Source organism: Mustelus asterias, chromosome 2 (genome assembly GCF_964213995.1).
Source record: "Mustelus asterias chromosome 2, sMusAst1.hap1.1, whole genome shotgun sequence".
Taxonomy (NCBI): domain Eukaryota; kingdom Metazoa; phylum Chordata; class Chondrichthyes; order Carcharhiniformes; family Triakidae; genus Mustelus; species Mustelus asterias.
Window position 1 is genome coordinate 104,306,497 of NC_135802.1, and position 19,855 is coordinate 104,326,351.

Sequence of the window (19,855 nt, forward strand, 5' to 3'; positions counted from 1 at the left end):
AGCTGTCACCTGATCTTCCTGGACCACTTCTTTTCTTTATCTTCTTGCACAAAATCCGACGATAGAACTTTGAGAGTAAATCGCGTTTCAAAAAGAAAATTACAGAATGCCTATAAGAGCTCCCTTCCCAGCTGGAGATAGCCTCAGTGGCCCTTTAATACCCACCTTAAATGGGTGGACTTAATTCAGTTGGTAACTTGTCATTAAAGACAGAAAGCTGAGCTCCTTGGCCTAACGCCTTGTCAACACATAAGGAAGCATATTCTGCATCAATTGTGGGAGATACACAACTCTGCAGTGATTTTTTGTAGCTGTTGAGTTTGCAAAGCCCAGATTTTCTCACTTTTTAGTCTTAATTCTTGGCAGAATTGTTTCTGCGTAGTGGAATTTTTACCTCGATAGTTTGGTATGGCTTTCTAAATCCACCTGATGGGCAGAAGTTAATCATAGAATCCCTACAGTGCAGAAGGAGGCCATTCAGCCCATCAAGTCAGCACCGACCACAATCCCACCCAGGCCCTATTCCCGCAACTCCTCATGTTTACCCTGCTAATCCCCCTGACACTAGGGTCAAGTTATCATGGCCAATCAACCTAACCCACACATCTTTGGACTGTGGGAAGAAACCGGAGCACCCAGAGAAGACCCATGCAGATACAGGGAGAATGTACAAACTCCACACAGACAGTGATCCGAGGCTAGAGTTGAACCCGGGTCCCTGGCGCTGTGAGGCAGCAGTGCTAACCACTGTGCCACCATGCCTCCCTGCTCACAGGCAGCTTTGGGTTGAGGAGAGCCTTAGTTGGGAGGGGCGCGGGGAATATCTGCTGCCCTCCCGCTACCCTCTGATCAAGTCGAGGCAGAAGGCTGACAAGATGTCCTTTCCAACAGGGTGTCCTTTCCAACTGGAGGCCAACTGAAGCACATAGATGGCTGCATAAGGACCAATTAACGGCCTCATTCCATTGCTGCAGGTGAGGAACTCGCCATCCTGGGAGGCTGCCCAGCACACCCTTTATGGTGTAAATGCAGCCTGCCTGAGTGGTCAGGTCATCCCTCATTCATGGCCACTCTGTGCCCTATTGAGGGACTCTACATTGGAAAGGGGGTCCCGCAGGAAGCCACCCCCTGCCCTTGCTTCCAGCCCCTCTTCCCCCCACCTCACAGGCGACCCCCTCCACGTGACCCCCATCCCACCCATACACACCCTTCTCCAAGGGTCCATCAGAGGCTCTACTGTAATAACCAGCAGTGGCCACCACTCTCAGTGGCGCTGCCAGGACTGGAGAGCTGCCAGCCTCTGAATGGCCAGCATGTCTCGGGGCCGCGGTTTCTGCCCTCCTGGGGGGCTGAATGGGACGGGATGTCCAATGATTGGAATGTATTAGTGCTGGGCTTTTTGGAGGAAAGCAAGGCTCCCTTGAGTATTCCAACCAGTGGGCCTGACCCAGATTAATTCTTGACCAATATATTGTGATGTAAGTACAAACTTCCCATGAAAAGAACACAATTCTGTTGGGTAGTACACAAAGACATTCTAGACATGCACAACACATTTAGCAGGCTCTTAAGACAAAATAGTACCACATTTCACTGAACATTCTTGGAACACTTTGGAGAGTGAGCAGCACAATGAAACAGGTCTGAGAAAATAATTCCAAATTACAAATGAGGCTCATTTTAATTCATCCATTCAGTGAGATTCTAACTTTCCCTTATTTACCTGTAGTAATCTATTGTTTCTTCAATGATTCCACAGTTGTCCCACCTCAAAATCAAAGCTACATCTTCTAACTAATTTTACTGTACTTGGGATTACATAACAGGGAGATAACTAGAATGATGGGGACGTTGGGACTTTGTGGAAGAGGTTTCTTCCCTCAGACATTAACTATAAAACAGATTCACTAGATGACTGTGTTTAGTTGGGGAAAGTACCTTATTTTCCCGATGGTGTTATTGAACATTCTCAATGCGTTGTGAGCCTTTACACACTGAAGTCAACCTTCTTTGTGCCATTCTGCTGAGATGTATATTCCACATGTTCACTTTGTGTGAAGAAGAATTTCTTAATGATGCTAAAATCTAGACTAGTTCCCTAATTCTGCTATAATAGTTTAAAGTGATATTCTGGGTTCAAGTTTTTTATCTTCTCTTCAGTTTTATATACCTGTTCAAGATGATTTCTCAGACCCTTCCAGGCTGAAAAGCCTTAGTTTTAGTTTCCCTGGTCTTACCTTAAAGCATCAAACCCCATGGAGAACAGTTTCATGGCTCTTCTCAGTACTTCCTTCAACACTTGAATATCTCTCTTGTTACTTGAAGATCAGAATTGGGTGTAGTATTCAAGATGTGGTCTGACTAGAGCACTGTAAAGATTGAACACTGCTTCCTCTGACTTGTACCACTTCCATCCTCACCTCAAACAGTACATGGGCAAGTTCATAGATATGTTTGTCACTAAGATTGAAACCATCCAATGAGTCACCTCTGCTGATTCCCTCCTTTCCTCTAGCCCAATGGACCAAACTTTCTGGAAAACGTTCTGCCCCATTCCTAAACTCGGATTACTCTCCATTTTGTCTCAGGCCACCTGGGAGAGGCAGATTGTCTGCCTTCATACCCTGTCCAAGCTCATCAAATGCATGAGACTCACCACCTGCCCCCTCATCCTGAGTCTCAATAAAGTGCTGATCAGTCAAATTCCCTTTTTCGTTCCCATGTTAATGGATCTCTTTCTCCAGTTACTATTGCTCCCTCCTTCTATTCACAAAACCAACTCTTGACCCACACTTTCTCCAACCTCCCTTTTCTCTCCAAAGTCTTTGAATGTGTTGTTGCCTCTCAAATCCATTCCCACCTTTCCTGGAACTTCATGTTTGAATCCTTCCAATGAGGTTTCTGCCCCACTATAGTACCAAAACGATTCTTAAAACATTCACGAATGTATGCTACATGACTATGATGAATGTAGACAATCCTTCCACGTCCTTTGTCTGCAGCCTTTGTCCCCATCCTCCGACAACACCACTCCCAATTTCATCAAGCTGAGTGGTGCTGCCCTCACCTGGTTCTATTTGCATTTATCTAATCATCACGGTAATGACTTCTCTTCCCATTTCTAAACCATTACCTCTGGTGTCCCCTAAGCATCTATCCTTGGCCCCCTTCTATTTTTCATCTCCATGTTGCCCTGAAGTGACATCAACCAGAAACAGCAGGGACAACCTTACCGGCTAGTCATGTCGGTCGATCGGTGTGACAAACCAGTAAGATCCAAGGGAGGCTAAAAACTGGCGCTGGATTACCGGTGTGAGTTCATAGGTGAGGTATACCTAGGCTCGACACTTGGGATAATATTGACAATGACCTGCTTACAAAGCCCCACTCTTTCTGCTGCAAAACGTTTGAATGTTGAGTTGGAGTGTGAGATGTCAAATTACCTGAGTTGTGTACATGTCCTTTCATTTCTGCTACTGCTGGAGTCCCCCCGCCCCATATATTTAGAACTCCCAGTGGCGGATTCGCTGTTTGAACATCCTCCCTCTCAGCAGCATAGTATGGATCCCTATCTGCTGGGTGGTCATCAGTTTGTGGATTTGGATCATTCTCCCTTCTCAATGGATTCCACTGGTTCTGATCTCTATCCTGTAAGATTCTTTTGTCCACTCATCTGTTGAGAGAAGCTCTCTGCTCAATGCTTCACCTCACAAAATCAAAGCTACATCTTCTAACTAATTTTACTGTACTTGGGATTACATAACAGGGAGATAACTAGAATGATGGGGACGTTGGGACTTTGTGGAAGAGGTTTCTTCCCTCAGACATTAACTATAAAACAGGTTCACTAGATGACTGTGTTTAGTTGGGGAAAGTACCTTATTTTCCTGATGGTGTTATTGAACATTCTCAATGCGTTGTGAGCCTTTACACACTGAAGTCAACCTTCTTTGTGCCATTCTGCTGAGATGCTTTCAGCAGGCCTGTGGTATCTGATGAGATTTAATTGAATGACTTCACAGTTGTGGACCTTCTGTAAGTTCATCTTATTAGTGCAGGAATACCGACTGTATACTGACTGGAGTGCTATATTGTATATTTGTTTCACCAAAATAAACATCTTCTGTGAAATGAAGCTACCACGGCGTCCAAGGAGACTCTTTGATTTGCCTCCATATCCCCCATATCCTTGACAAATGCAAAATGCCTAAGGGTGCCAGTAGCTTGAATATTGCGGAGTAATTTCTGTTTGTGTGTCTAATTGTCAGCAGTGACAATTCATGTTGCTACATTCAAGGAATTACAGCAATCCTACTTGGGTGGTACCAGAGGCATTACTGCATGAAGCTCACAATATAATCCAAAAATAACGAATGACTGGAAAGAAATCCAGGCAAATGACAGTTTCAATTACCTGATAATTATATCCATAATATGAGCCAGTGAGGAACTTTGCGAGATGTCTGGATATGCACTGTCATTGTAGGTATCCCGGTGAATATTTGAATGGGGACCTGTCTCAGCAACTATTCACCTCCTCCCAGCCAGTATGAGAGAGCTATTCAGTTGGTTCAACACAGGCCGAATGGAATTCTTCACTGAAATGGCTTGTGGGCATCGTGATGGGCAGAAGTGGAATCCTGTAAAAGTTGGCCTTATTTTTTCAAATATGTCAAAAAATATTAAACCTTAGGTAAGGTAAACCACCTGGTCATAAATATAGTGGAATGCTTAATTTTGTGCTGTCCCTAATTATAACATAATTACCACATTCTCATTTTGAATGCATTTGCACACAGTAATTAGGGGATCAAAGTCAATTTTTGCGGGGCAATGCTAATCTAATTTAATTTTCTGGAGTATTCTTGCATGTCAAATACATGTTATGTACAATGTATTTTGTGGCAATGTTTAGAAACTAATTTTTAGACTGATGCATGGGATCAGAATTCGGACTGTTTACATAATAGAACTGAGTCTGTGGCTCTCATTCTTTTCCAACAAAGCTTTATAAAGACAGAAGCATCTCACAAAAATGATTAAGTTATCCATCATAGAAACACTAGAATTCTTCAAATATGAGGAACAAAACATGGAAAATCTGGCGATTCCAGAAAAGACCCATTGACCTTCGGGAATTTGCGGGAACAGAAAATCCCAGCCAATGATGCAAGCACGGAAGAGCATTAGAAGTTAGAATTGAGCAGTCATATTTCACAAATTATCACAGTTTACAAACTTTTTGTTTATTCATTCTCAGGATATGGGCCTCTCTGGCAAGACCAGTATTTATTGACTTTCCTGGGTTTCCTTTGAGAAGTTTATTAGGGTCATAAGTAGGCTTACATTAACACCGCAATTAAGTTACTCTGAAAATCCCCTAGTCGCCACACTCCGGCGCCTGTTCAGGTACACTGAGGGAGAATTTAGCACGGCCAATGCACCTAACCAGCACATCTTTCGAACTGTGGCTGGAAACGGGAGCACCCAGAGGAAACCCACGCAGACACGGGGAGAACGTGCAGACTCCACACAGACAGTGACCTAAGCTGGGAATCGAATCCGGGTCCCTGGTGCTGTGAGGCAGCAGTGCTAACCACCGTGCCACTACTGGCCTTGCTTTTGAACCACTGCAGTCCATTTTAAGGTGGTCCCACAATGCTGTTAGGTGAAGAGTTGGAGGATTTTGACCCAGTGACACTGATTCAGAGGGGAACTTGGATAAATCATTTATGTATATATTTTGAGCAGTTTATTTTGAACTGTGCACCCTCTACCGAAGGTTTTCTTGCCTCAGACTGCAATGTTGTGCATAATATGGACAATGGCTTTGTCAAATGTATTTTCTATGCTCAGCACTGGTCTACAGTACATATGGTTGATCAATTGATTAATCAAAAGAATCATGAGTAATAATTAATGTTTATAATTGCTGGATGTCTGACAATTTGTCTCTCTATAGCAGTCAATAATATGGTTGCTATTGCAGGTTCACCATTGTCCATGCTTTATAGACTTTTATATTGAGGTGCCTAATCCTTGGTATTCCTTCAAAGATATTCAGCTGCTTTCTACAGGCCCCTGCATCTATCTTGGTTTTACAAATTTTGAGCATTTCTTTAAAGGCAGTCTTCGCCCAGTTATTTCAACATCCACTTGGTTAGGTAATGAATGCATTTAATGAATCCTTTTGGTGCAGTGTGAATGTCTTGCTCCCTGAGATTTGTCTTGTGCAATGGTGTGGTTCAGCTTTCCTTCCTCTTTCTGCTGCTGTCAATGTAAACTCAACGTAACAGAAATGAACTGGCTAGCTTCTGGTTGTTTAGCTGATGCATTTTCATTATCATGTGTCGTATTCCATTGTATGGCTTGACTTACCTCCGTGGGAGACCCAGAAAAGCTAAATAAGTCGAATTATGTCTCATAACCAGCTGGTTACTGCCCAATTGGCTTAATGCCTCATAGAGGAATTTATACAAGTTGACTCCTCTCCACATTTAAGAAAGGATTCCTGACCTATTTTTTTTTTAACCAAAGAAACTATTCAGAATTTAAACAAAAACCGAGTGGTCGAATGGCCTACTTCTACTCCAATTTTGTAAAAGTCCTTGTTACTTGGACATGCGGGCTGCCCTAACATCAAAACATAAAATCTGCCAGGATCTGCAAAATCCTTGTATCAGTTTAATATTCATAGCACAAATCAGAGGTGAAAGTACAGTTTGGTGACAGATTTGATATTGGATTCATTCACTTATTTGATATTGCATTTCCCTATAACGGCATTACCTTCAGGAAAAATCATATTAGCCAACCTTTTATTGTGGGTTCCTAGCATAATATATATCTTGCGTATATCTTATTGGAAAAGGTTATTGTGTTGCTTGTATGTGAAAATTATGTTTTTTTAAATTAATCGATGGGATGTGGACGTCGCTGGCTAGGCCAGCACTTAATGCTCATCCCTGATTGTCCTTGAGAAGGTGGTGGTACAGCTGCCATCTTGAACTTCTGCAGTGCTCCTGGTTCTCTCCATCATGACCAACAACAAATGTTTGTCAAACACAAATTCATAAAGATATTTTAAATAACGTAAAAATCTTAGTCTAAACAATGAGTTCCAGGCAGCTCCCAGTAAAGGGGCTCAGATGCATCTTTTAAATTAACTGAACTATTGACCATTTCTATGTTCCTGCAAAACATGATCAGTTTAATGTGATAATAATTCTGTGATTTAGAAGGTATGAGATAAATAACAATAGCTTAGTTGGTGTCAACATACAGTTATTTCAGAACTCATTATTTAACAATTGTTACAATTCCTTTTTTTTAGACTGGAATGGCTTTAACCTACGATCCCACCGCTGCTATGCAGAACGGGTGAGTATTTTCTGGAGATGTGTGCCGGCTTCTTATAAATTATTGGTGTGTTAGAAGCACCTCAGGTTACCACCTCCTTCCCTAAATGCCATTCCAAATGTAGCACAGAGCCACACACTGACATTAAAGCGTTCACGCTGCAGACCTGTGCTTTATTCAGTGTCCTAGCATTTACAAATGACATGGCAGTCATGCAATCCCATAATTCTTGCTGCCACTCCTAGCATTCTAGGGGGAATTGCCACAACACCTTTAACTCCACCTCTCTGCTTTTGCAGTTGGTCGCTGCTCTGGAATGCTTTTATGTGATAACAAAATGAATACAAATGCTATGTGTAAAATATATATTGAAATCCATATTTGCACAAGTTTAACAACTATTTGGGGGAGGAATGCCAACAATGGGGAAAATCCATTTTATGTCCAGTATTTTTCTACTGCAGATAAAGATAAGCAGCAGGCTTTGGCGAGGAAACTGGTGACAACAGACACATCTAGCTGTACCCAGCACTCCATTATATATATGGGAACATGTTTATGTACATGCATATAGCAGAGAGGACAATAGTGTCCTCTAAGGCATATGTTGGCAAACAACTTGACAATTAAACATTATGTTTAATGGATGTTTTTAAGTTGGAGCAGTCAGGATTGCCCAGCCTTTGATGTGCATAATTTCACAGTGAACCATTGTAAATGTGTTCCTCATGGACCTGGCTGCTCAGAAACACAGCATATTGTAGCAGTTGGAAAGGGAATGATGCCAGCTGTGGTTTTTGTCTGGAATTTCTTTTCTTATACTAATATTGTGCTTACTTCCTACAGTTTTTATTCTTCACCATACAGTATTGCAACAAATCGTATGATTGCACAGACATCTATCACACCTTTCATTGCTGCTTCTCCTGTTTCAACATATCAGGTAGGGGTGAATGATCCACTGCTCTTTATTTTTTTCCCCATTATTCTGTTCATCATTAACCACACAAGAACTACATCCAGTTTTTATATATTTTTTGTTTCTGGAAGGCCATTTAATGCATGCAAATTAGTCAAAAAGCCTTGTAGAATTTTTGATTACTTGGAGCTATCTGGAAGGAGGTCTACAAGGAGGGGTTGGATATGTTGGAGCTGAGGTTCAGAATATTCTTTTTTCATATTTGTTGTCATCCTGTCCCTCCTAAGCTTTATATGAATCCCCTATAGCGCTTTATTCAGTGTGAGGGTTGGTGCAAGTTATTTCTGGTGCATCTTACTCAGGCCATTTTACAGCTTCTGTGTCTGGTCTTGGTCTTCTACACTGGTTAGTGGTCTTCTTTGGTGAACTGCAGCTTCTACAACTCACCAAGAAGTTATTTTGTCAAAAATCTCACCCCCGCCCCCCCACCTCCTCCACTTCCTCAAATGTGGCTGTGGTGGGGCTGGAGGAGGCCTCAAAGTGATTGTGGAGTGCTGGCATCCCAGTCTGCCGCTGGGAGGCCATCTTCAGTCATAGACCTTGCTTCCAACATGGGGGCCAGACGCCAACTGGAAAACTTCAGTTGGCATTTCATCAGTGGCCTTAATTCTGCATCCATCCACCTCCATTCATACCCTCATGTTGGCTTCCAAATCCTGCTCCAGATCTGAGTGATCTGCTGTATTGCAAGGCATACAAGCGCACCTGCAATCTCCCCTCACACCATCGGTAAGGCGAATGACTTATTGAAGCATTGGTTATTAATCACTCAGCCTTTTAGAAAGGTGACCATGAGGTTCTGTACATTTCACAATTGAGTTAAATTTGACTTTTGACAGCACCTGACATTATCAATTGTGCAACTGCCCCGGCATCACATATAGATTATTTAGTCAATATACAATGAAAAGTGGAGTAGGGCTAGGGAAGTGATAAAGTTTTATCAAATCTTTGATTGACAAAGGAGACAAGGGTTGTGGGAGACGGGCAGGAAAGTGGATTTAAGGTCGCAATCCGATGATCTTACTGAATGATGGAGCAGGCTCAAAGGGGCCAAATGGCTTTCTGCTCTGATTCTTTATGGTCTAATGCCATTTCTCCTGGGTTCCTGCTGAGCCTCCACAAGTTAGAGTGGGAGATAGGAAGGACCTTGTACAAATTCTCTCCCAGTATTTCTGTTTAGTCTTCTCATTCTACAACGAATAACACTGTCTCTTCCCTCTCAGTATGTAAATGGCAATTTTTCTGATATATTAATCTGTGAACCTAATGAAACATGTAAGTCAGCATAGAAAATTAACTTGGTCAGCTCATTCGATTTGCATATTATTGTGATGAAAATGGGCAAAGATTGATACAATTTACTGGTAGCCAAGCTGCCACACATAACACAGCACGTGAATGGAATAATTTTAAAATTCAGAATTTGCCAGAAGTGATTTTGTAGTATGAATACTCAGATGCTTGTATCAAGTTAACTGTTAAAATAGAGATAGAAATTCCAGATAATAATGACAATAAGTATTCGTACAGTGACAAAACTATTTCTGTAAAAAAAATGATATTTGGGCTTGCTGTTATAATGCAAAGTTGTCATCGATAATTGTGTTTGCCTTTCTCCTATGAAGGCAATATTATTTGACATGCGTGGGCTGCTGCTCAAAAAATAACAAATTGGCTGGATATGGCAAAAGGAGGATAGAAGTGGCTCTCCTGGGAACAACACAGCACTCAGGATAGAGATGTTACTGTATAAACAGCTATAATACAATTATATCTGGTCACTTGTTCCAGACAAGAACAGGTCACAAATTAATGGGATAATTACCAATGAAGGGAATGCTTTGACTTAGATCATTCATCTAAAAAGACCCTAAATTAACCGCATTTTTGCATCCAGGTAGTTTATGTATGATTCTGGGGTTTCTGCCTCTGTATTTCCATCTGGAAGTCGATTTTTCACACATTGATCATTCTTCGTCAATCCTAAATTGACCTGTGACTAGTTTGAACCTTTGCCTCCTTTTCCTCCACTTTAAATCTAAACTCATTTTCTAGGTTTCTCTTTTCTGTACCTTGGCCCAGAACATCTGATCTCCAGATGGTCAGACCCCAGAGGTACCCCCCACCAAGATGTGCTGGGGGGCCCCCTTGGAAAACTCCAAGAGAACTGCCTAGGAAGTTTGGACTTCCGATGGGCAATTTATCCTGCATCTGGAACTCTCCAAAACTTTCAGTTAAAGTCGGATACTTTGAATGGTTCCAACTCACTTACCAAAAGAGTTAACCAGGAAATGTTAGAAGAATTAAAACCAGTTCTAACTCCTGGATAGCTACACCATTGACGCCCCACTGGAACCTCTTAACTACAATCCCCTGAATCCTCAAACACCCTTTCCTGTCCACGTTTAAGCCCCGACTACGCCAATTCGCCTTACTACCCCGACTCAGCTACTCCTCCTGATCCGCACCCCCCCCTTCCACGAACCCCCAATCTGACTACCTGCCGATCCCTGATTTCCCCAACTCCCTCCAGTCCAACTACTCCTGACTCCCTCCAGCTACCCCACTGATCAGACTACACCGACCCCCCTTCCAACTACTCTCCCGATCCCCTCTGAGTAATGCCTGACCTGACTACCACCCCTGACCACCTGACTACTCCCCCTGTGCCCTTGCCCTACAAGCTCTGCCCCTAACGACCCAAAACCCGACAGCTCGCCAACTCCTCCCCGCCACCTCCCTGACCCAAACCTTGCCCTCCACACTCCCAACTACAACACAACCCTCCAAGGAGCCCTTGACACACTGACTGCCTCCCTGACCTACCCCACACCCACTTGATCTTACATACCTACGTTCTCTCCGTAGCTTCTAAAGTGGCTTTGGGATATTTAAAGTTACCAGAATGTTGCAGCTAATGCTGTAATACGGCATGGCTTGGTTTCCCCCCAACATTTCTGCATTTTGAGGGGGGACTCGGCACTCCACATTTCTGAACAGGCCTGTTTCGGAAGTCTGGGTGAGAAATATGGAACTTTGGTGCTGGGTAAATAAATTGGATTGGAGTGATGTGACAATAATTGTCACTCCTCGCAGGTTTTGGCTCCATCCATTGATTTATGTACATGTCTAAGATATGCTCACAGATGCCTGTTTTGAAGCTGGAATCTTCACATTTCTCCAATCTTGCCACACAATTCAGACATTTGATACTACTAATGTGTATTCTGGTACTTCTCTACCCTGACCTCCAAAACTCAAATATCTCCCATGTTTCTCGGTGACCTTAACTATACCGAGTCAATGTGAATCAACTCAAGCTGAATTCTTAAAAATTCACCACTCTTTTATCTACCCTTTGAGCCGTCACTTTACTTTTCAGATGCTTCCTCGCTTGAAAGGTCACTTCCCTGCTCCTTTGCAGCATCACTGGTAGTCTCTTGGTACACCACCATCTATTAAAGTCTCTCAGGAATCTCCAATCAGACCAATTGATCTCGAGCCAGCCAGAACATTATGTTATCTGGCTCATGTCTTTTCACCTCTAGATCCTGGACTCAGTTGAATACCAAGACTGAATAGGATAGAATCCCTCTAGTGCAGAAGGAAACTATTCAGCCCCTCGAGTCTGCACCGACTCTCCGACAAAGCATTTTGCCCGAGCCCACTGCCTTGCCCCATTCCCTTAACCGCGCACATTCACCCCGCTAATCCCCCTAACCTAAAACCTTGGGACACGAAGGGGCAATTTAGCATGGCCTATTCAGCTAACCTGCGCATCTTTGGACTGTGGGAGGAAACCGGAATACCCGGAGGAAACCCACTCAGACACGGGGAGAATGTACAAACTCCACACTCCTGAGGTTGGAATTGAACCCGGGTTCCTGGTGCTGTGAGGCAACACTGCTAATCACGGGGCCACTGTGCTGCCCCATTTGATTGAATGAATGAATGAGTGTTTCCTTTCTCATGGTTCTTTTCAAAGTGAACTGTGACAGTCTCAATGTAGTTTCTTGATTCAGGAGGGAACATAAAACTGCTCACTTATTAGCATTACTACACTCCAATACTAGGGAACAGGTACTTTCAGATCTAGTATTATGCGACGGGACAAGGTTAATTAAAATCTTGTAGCAAAGAAGCTTCTCGAGAAAGAGTGATTATAATGTGATACAATATTTTACTGCGTTTGAGAGTGATTTAGTTTAGTCCAAATCTGCAGTCTGACCAAACTACATAGGAATGAGGTAGAAGTTGGCTAAAATAGATTGGGAAATTGGATTAAAATATGTATGGTGGTAGATAAGCTGTGAAGAATACCTAAAAGACATGATTCCTAATCTGCAACAAATATACATTCCCTTTAGGAATAAAAATATTACAGGAAATGTGATCCAACTGTGTCTGACGAGGAGCTAAAGGTAGTATTAGATTAAAAGAAAAGGCTAATAATGTTGTCGAAAAAGGAAACCTAAAAATTGGAATGATTTTAGAATTCCGCAAAGGATGGCAAATAAGCTAATAGAAAATAGAATATGAGAGGAATTGGCAAGAGACAAGAAAACAGATTGTAAAAGTTTTTATAGGTATGTAAAAAGGAAGAGATTAGTGATAGGAAAACATGATTCCATTACAGGCAGGAGAAATGATAAAAGAGAATAAAGAAATTGTAAGACATTAAACAAATACTTTGGCCCATGTTTTCATGGAATTGGGCTGAGTCAGGAAGCCTTCGTGGGCAAGATCCAATTTCGGCATTCCATACCCTATTCTCATTTGCAAAACTTTTCACTGGCATTGTAAAGGGTTCAGGTGGCCAGCCCAAATGAACATCCCCCGACACCCCACCCTTTGCTGGCTCCATTTTGGGGTGGACATTTCAACCCACAGATTTGATGGGGTTGGGTCTGTTTTGATTAAAGACGTACTTCACAGACTCTCTGAGGGGTCATGAACCACAGGGGAGCTTTTGCCCCAAGTCAGGACCACAGAGGAAAAAAAACAACCATTCGATTTTCCCTTTGAAATATATTGTCCCTATTACGCTCTCAAAAAGTTGCCAATCAATCACAGCCATTCATAGTATCAACGGCAGAAGCTTTTATCTATTTTGCACCTCTTAATCTGTATAAACACCCAGGCATTGACAAACCACGTCAAGGAAAGATCAGATTATTACAAGGTAATAAAGATGTCAATCAAACAAACTTGCCCTCTCAGCCTTATCAACAATGCCTGTTGAGAGTCAATTGCATTAGTCATTCTTGGAGCTCAACCAAGCATTCGGAATGAGACCATCTGAAAAAAAGATGTCTGATCATCTGTTCTAACAGCTTCTGTTGCATCTGTCTCTCTGGAGTGATTAAATGGTGGGCAGGAGCCTCTTTAACAAAAACGGATTGTGGAGTTGAGAACTTTCCCAAGTCGCATTCCCATCTCCTTCAATAAAACTTGCCTTTTGTATCTGTCCTCAAGGTTAGAAGACACAAAAAGAAGTCTGGAAATAGAGAACTAAGAGTCTAAAGAGAATGAGAAACTTATTAGTATTAATAAATAAATAATAGTTCTTCTTAATTAGTCATAGACCACAAAAGACCATAAGCATCTTGTTCAATTTGAAGAGACAATTGGTTATACATAGCTTAAGGGCCACCAACCTGCAAGCGTGGGGCAAAGCAAGGAGACAGGACTTCATGAACTAGAACAGGAGTGGAAAAATTAATGTGATTAAAAGTCAACAAATCCCCCCAACCTGATGGCCTACACCCAAAGGATTTCATAGAATCATAGAAACCCTATTGTACAGAAAGAGGCCATTCGGCCCATCGAGTCTGCACCGACCACAATCCCACCCAGGCCCTACCACCATATCCCTACATATTTTACCCGCTAATCCCTCTATTCTTCGCATCCCAGGACACTAAGGGGCAATTTTAGCATGGCCAATCAACCTAACCCGCACATCTTTGGACTGTGGGGAGGAAACCGGAGCACCCGGAGGAAACCCACGCAGACACGAGGAGAATGTGCAAACTCCACACAGACAGTGACCCAAGCCGGGAATCGAACCCAGGTCCCTGGAGCTGTGAAGCAGCAGTGCTAACCACTGTGCTACCGTGCCGCCCACTAAAAGAGGTGGCTGTATAGATAGTGAATGCATTGATTTTGATCTTCCAGAGTTCCTCAAATTCTTAAATGATCCTCATGGAAAACAGATAGTAGGAATAAACAGATCATTTTCAGGTTAGTGGGCTGTAACCAGCAGAGCTTACAAGGAAAAGTGCTTGGGCCTCAACTGTTTAGAGCCTGTACCAATAAGAGGTACTTAGCTGAGTGGACTGAGTGCAATGTAACCAAGCTTGCTGATGTTACAAAGCTAGGTAGGAATGTAAATGAGAAGGATTCACGAAAGTTGTGGAGGGATATAGACCGGTTAGATGAGCGGGTGGGAATGATGAAGGAGCAATCTAATGTGAAGAAATGTTGGTTTTACAAATAGAAAAACAGAATATTTTTAAATGGTGAGAGACTGGGAAATGTTGGCATTTAGAGGGATCTGGCTGTCCTTGTATATGAATTGCTGGAACTATAGCTAACAATTAGGAAAGCAAATGGTGTGTTAGCTTTTATTATAAATGGGATTGATAAGAGTAAGGAAATCTTACTGCAGTTATGCTGAGCCTAGGTGAGAATCATACTCGCAGTATTGTGTTCAGTTTTGGTCTTCTTAACAAAGGAAGAATATATTTGCACCAAATGTTCACTTGATGGATTCCTTGGATAGGGGGATTATCCTATGAAGAGGGATTGAGTCAACCAGGCCTATTCCCTGGAGGAGATGTGAACTTTTGAAACACATAAGGTTCTTAAGGGACTTGGCAGAGTAGATGCTGAGAAAATGTTTCCATTCCTGAAGAACTTCGAACCTAGGGTCACCTGAGATGAGGAGAAATTTCTTCACTCACAGCTTTGCAAATCTGGAATTCTCTACAGCAGAGAAGTGTAAATGCTCAGTCATTGAGTATATTTAAGACAAAAGCAAAGGGGATCAAAACATGGGGATAGGATGGAAGCTGGATGAGGTGGAGATCAACAATGATCTTACTTTTTCCTTGACAATTCTACAGTAAATGAAATCACAAGCATTAGCTTTTTAACATGTCACTGATTCCAATTTATAAAAACATTTCTCAGGTTCTACCAATTTAAGAGCTCTATTCTTTTGAACTGCAGCAAGAGGACTATACAACCCTCTGTGTTAAGCGAATGAACATTTGCAGGCTAGAGTCTTTGATCCACTTATTTCATTCTTAATTTACTTGGCTAATTAGGTTTATTTTCCACACAGGTCCAGAGTACATCATGGATGCCTCATCAACCATATGTTATGCAACCAGCAGTAAGTTATTCCAAACCTTCCTGTAACTTTAATATGTTCTTTGAATTGCAGCAAGATGTCTTCAGCTTGTGTGAGAAGCAGATAGCCACATATTACCCAACAGGGGCCTGTATCATGTATTCAATAACATTCGTGCCATAGATTTATGTGTAGTTATCTATAGCATAACTGTATTTTCTGTCTTTCCTCACCATCCACCCCCCAATTTTATAGTCATAGGGCGGGTTTATATGGCCTCGCTCGAACGAGACCGGAAATTCCCGCCTGAGGTCAACAGACATTTCAACGGTCCACTCCTCACCCGCTCTGATTCCTTGGCGGGCCAGGCGATGGAATTCCGGCGATAGAGTCATACAGAAGAGGCCCTTCTGCACATCAAGTTTGCACTGACAAACCTATACTAAATCTACGCTAATCCTACTCTCTAACACTTGGCTCAGAGCGTTGAATGTTATGACATTTTCAAGTGCTCATCCACGTACCTTTTAAAGGATGTGAGGTTTCCCACCTCGATTAGCCTTCCAGACAGCGCATTCCAGACTCCCACCACCCTCTGGGTGAAAAAATGTCTCCTCAAATCCCCTCTAAACCCCCTGCCCCTCACCTTAAAATTATGTCCCCTCGTTATTTACCCTTCAACTAAGGGCAACAGCTGTCTCCTATCCATATTTTCCGTGTGAATACAAAATATTATCAAATGGGGTGAACCTTATGGTCCCATATTTCATATTTGAAATGGAGGGGGCGGAGTACACAAAATATAATGGCTTGCCAGCAAACTGCCTTGCCAGCAAGCTGCCTTGCCACCAGCCCCCCCACCTGTCCCCATATTACGGGTACAGTGTCAGACCTTTGGCTATTGAGGCTATTAAATGGCCAGTTAACAGTTGCAGGTATGAAGCTTAAGAATTTTATTGTTTATAAATCAAATTATTGAGGAGAATTAGGCAGTATTCCTCAGTTCTGTACATCTATTTTTATTCGCTGTCTACTACTGGCTGAAGGTTACGAAAACCTTGTTTGGTGATAGCAAAAGGATGGATTGCAAAATGTTTAATGAGTATTCTGAAGCAAAGGGTAATAGACATTTAATAGCACTTAAAAGCCACCAAAATTAAGTGGCTGCTACAAAGAAGAGCCACAAATAAATGAATATTTTTAACAGCCAGAACTGGTAATATAATTTGGCAGTAGGATTTAATTAAAGCAGAAATTCTGTCCTGAATGAAGGTACTGCAATTCACTGCTCCACACACACTGTGCTAATTGTTTCTTTTCCAATTAGAGTTTGAAATGTTAAATGATTGAATTCAACAGAGCTGTTGAATAAATGTGACCAAATGCTCTGTCTGCTCTTGCAGGCAGCAGTGCCCTTTTGTATTACTGGCTCCCTCCATACTGGGAGAATGATAATGATGGTGGTAGAGGTTCCAAAAGCACAGCAGTGTTTTTTGGTCCTGTAGCCAAATTCTATTTCTGCCCAGCGGAGTAAGCTGGCCAGTTTTGGAACACAGGCAGGCTCATCAGAGAATCACTTCCATTTTTAGGATTTCTTCGCAGACAATGGGTGGGGACGGGGAAGGGTGGTCAGGTGTTGTGGGTGCGATCCTTGGCTTTCTCTGAAAATGGACCCAAAGCGGACAAAGCACTATCAGCCACCTGTCTGTCCTCCCTGGGATAAAACCTGAGGCCTTTGGAGGTCCAGCCTTGTTTAAATGCCTCTGATTAATTCCAGGTACCTTCCTGCAGCATGCCAGTTAGAGGAAATTGGACAGTTTCCATAAATAACCGGTCAATGATTAGAGCCCTGGGGGGAAAGTGGGGCGAGCGGAGATGCTGGGGTAAAATCTCAGTAATAGTGCAGGATTCTTTTTGTGGCCCCACAATATAAAAAAGTAAACATTTCCTGGTTAGGTCACTGAGTATCTCGGATAAATGGACACGGAATTATAGGTGCACACTCCACCCATTTGTACTTGAAAATTGCAATTGGCTCCTACAATAGGCATGGTATCCTGAACAACATATTCAAGCCTCCTGTCAACTGCTTCATGGGATGGGCCTCTTGCCCTTTCCCAGGTTCAAGAATTTCCTCACTAAACCTTTCCGCCTCTCTATGTCTCTTTTCTTTTAAGATGTTTCTTCAAATCTACTATTTTTCAAGCTTTTGCTCAACATTTCTCATATCTCCAAATGTGGCTCACTGATAAACTGTGTTTGTTAATGCCCCTGCGGACACTTTGGGATGTTTTGCTGTGATACAAGCACTATTGAAAACTTAGTTGTCTTTATTATTGAAAGTCTTTGCAATATTATGCAAGAAGAAAAATTACAGTTCTGTCGGAAGGAACCAATGTTTTGAAAAATCGGAATCATTTTCACATTCTGTGCATGTTCATCCCCAATTTGCGGTGCAGTTGATTCAGAACCCAGTCTGATAACGCTGCTTTGTAACCAACTTTGAACCTGTTTCATTTCCATGACTTAATCCTTTACTCTCGCTCAGTCAGTCGGCCTGTCTGCAGTCTATCAATGTGCGATTGTAAAGAATGCAACTATCGAGGATTTATTTTTCAGTTGCACTGAACTGAGCCGGTAAAACGATTCCTGGTGAAAATAACCTCTAGTTTGATATATTAAAATATGCTAAACGGAGGTTGTCGATCAAAAACAGAATCCCATCAGTGTAAAGAGTCTAAGGCCAGAAAATTAGAACCATCGGAGACAATTAAAATCATAAAACCCGTGCTTCATCAATGTGTTTGTCATTCTCAGCTGCCCTCACCTAAACAAGGCTAGCTCTGTTATTCTGGAAATAAAATCTTAAGCAGCTAGACCATGCTGTCTTGTACTTGTTACAACAGTACCCCCTATTTACTTCCCTAAATTATGATTATTAAGGCTGCTGAGAGAATGGTACTGCTAGAAAAAGCAGAAAAGATTACTGGATCCGGCATTCCTCTAAAAGGCTAGAATGAGATGGCATTTATGGTACAGGGGCTTCTTAGGTTTGTACCGATGACAGTTTACATTATCAGTGGGTTCCTGAAGTTCATTATGTTTGCTGATGAAAAGTTAATGAAAGGCGATACTAAAGTCTGGGCTCTTGGTGATTAAAAATAGCAGAATAACAGCAATCCTGCAACTTGACTAATTTTGAGAGAGTGAGTTCTTCTCTGACGAAGGGTTACGGTATTTTAAAATTTTGTTGCCTGATTTACACGAGGGACTTTATAACAACTTCACTGTTCTCCCCTTGCCTCCAGGACACGGGTTCTGGCGCCATGGGCACTGGCAGCATCCACCTAAGTAGTCATTTTTAATGTGGAAGACCAGATAGTGAGGAAGGAGACCAGTTATGGAGGGCATAATGTCCAAACATACTCTGTTCCCAGACCCATACACAGCACTTTCCAGCAGAGAGGCTGGGCAGTGAACAGGAGCTTAAAGCCAGATTGATTTTATTTTGTCTCCCAGCTCAGAGCACTGAAGCTAATTTTAGCATCTCTCCTGCTGCCCCAGCTGAGATCCATTATGTGGAGTTGCCTTTTGTAATTCAGAAAGGAGTTTAAATACTATAGTTATTGGTAAAGAGCTGCAATATTGCAGAATATGTCTCACTAAGGTACGAAAGTCTGAAAGCACATACCAACAGACTCAAGAACAGCTTTTTCCCTGCTGTCATCAAACTTTTGAATGGTCCTATCATATATTAAGCTGATCTTTCTCTTCACCCTACATGTTAACTGTAACACTACATTCTGCACCCTATCCTTTCCTTTTCCCCTATGTACTTCATGAATGCTATGTTTTGCCTGTATAGCAAGCAAGAAACAACGCTTTTCACTGTATCCCAGTACAAGTGACAATAAATCAAGTCAAATCAATACATTGAAGTTGAACAGGACTGTAAAATACAGAGAACAGTCATGGTGTTAAGTTCAATTCAAGCACTTAAAGAGACTGCCTCTTTGTAAAACATACTTTTCAATTTTTATTTGCAACAGTGTTACAGGCAGGATGAGAGAGGACTGAAATCCTGGTTCCCTTTCCACTGTTCACAATCAGTAAGCTTTTGAGAGAAAGATATGTGTGTGTTTTTAACCCCTGCATTT

General features: G+C 42.1%; 1 protein-coding gene across 7 annotated transcripts in view; it reads left to right on the forward strand.

Moving 5' to 3' along the window:
• The window catches only part of LOC144510161 (RNA-binding motif, single-stranded-interacting protein 3), a 1,322,231-nt gene that overhangs the window by 1,227,568 nt on the left and 74,808 nt on the right, over window positions 1–19,855 (forward strand). For all 7 annotated transcript variants that reach the window (XM_078239576.1, XM_078239587.1, XM_078239604.1 and 4 more), the window contains 3 exons: window positions 7,334–7,380; window positions 8,206–8,302; window positions 15,690–15,740. In XM_078239576.1, the coding sequence (XP_078095702.1) occupies window positions 7,334–7,380; window positions 8,206–8,302; window positions 15,690–15,740 (195 nt within the window). The remainder of the gene's footprint in view (window positions 1–7,333; window positions 7,381–8,205; window positions 8,303–15,689; window positions 15,741–19,855) is intronic.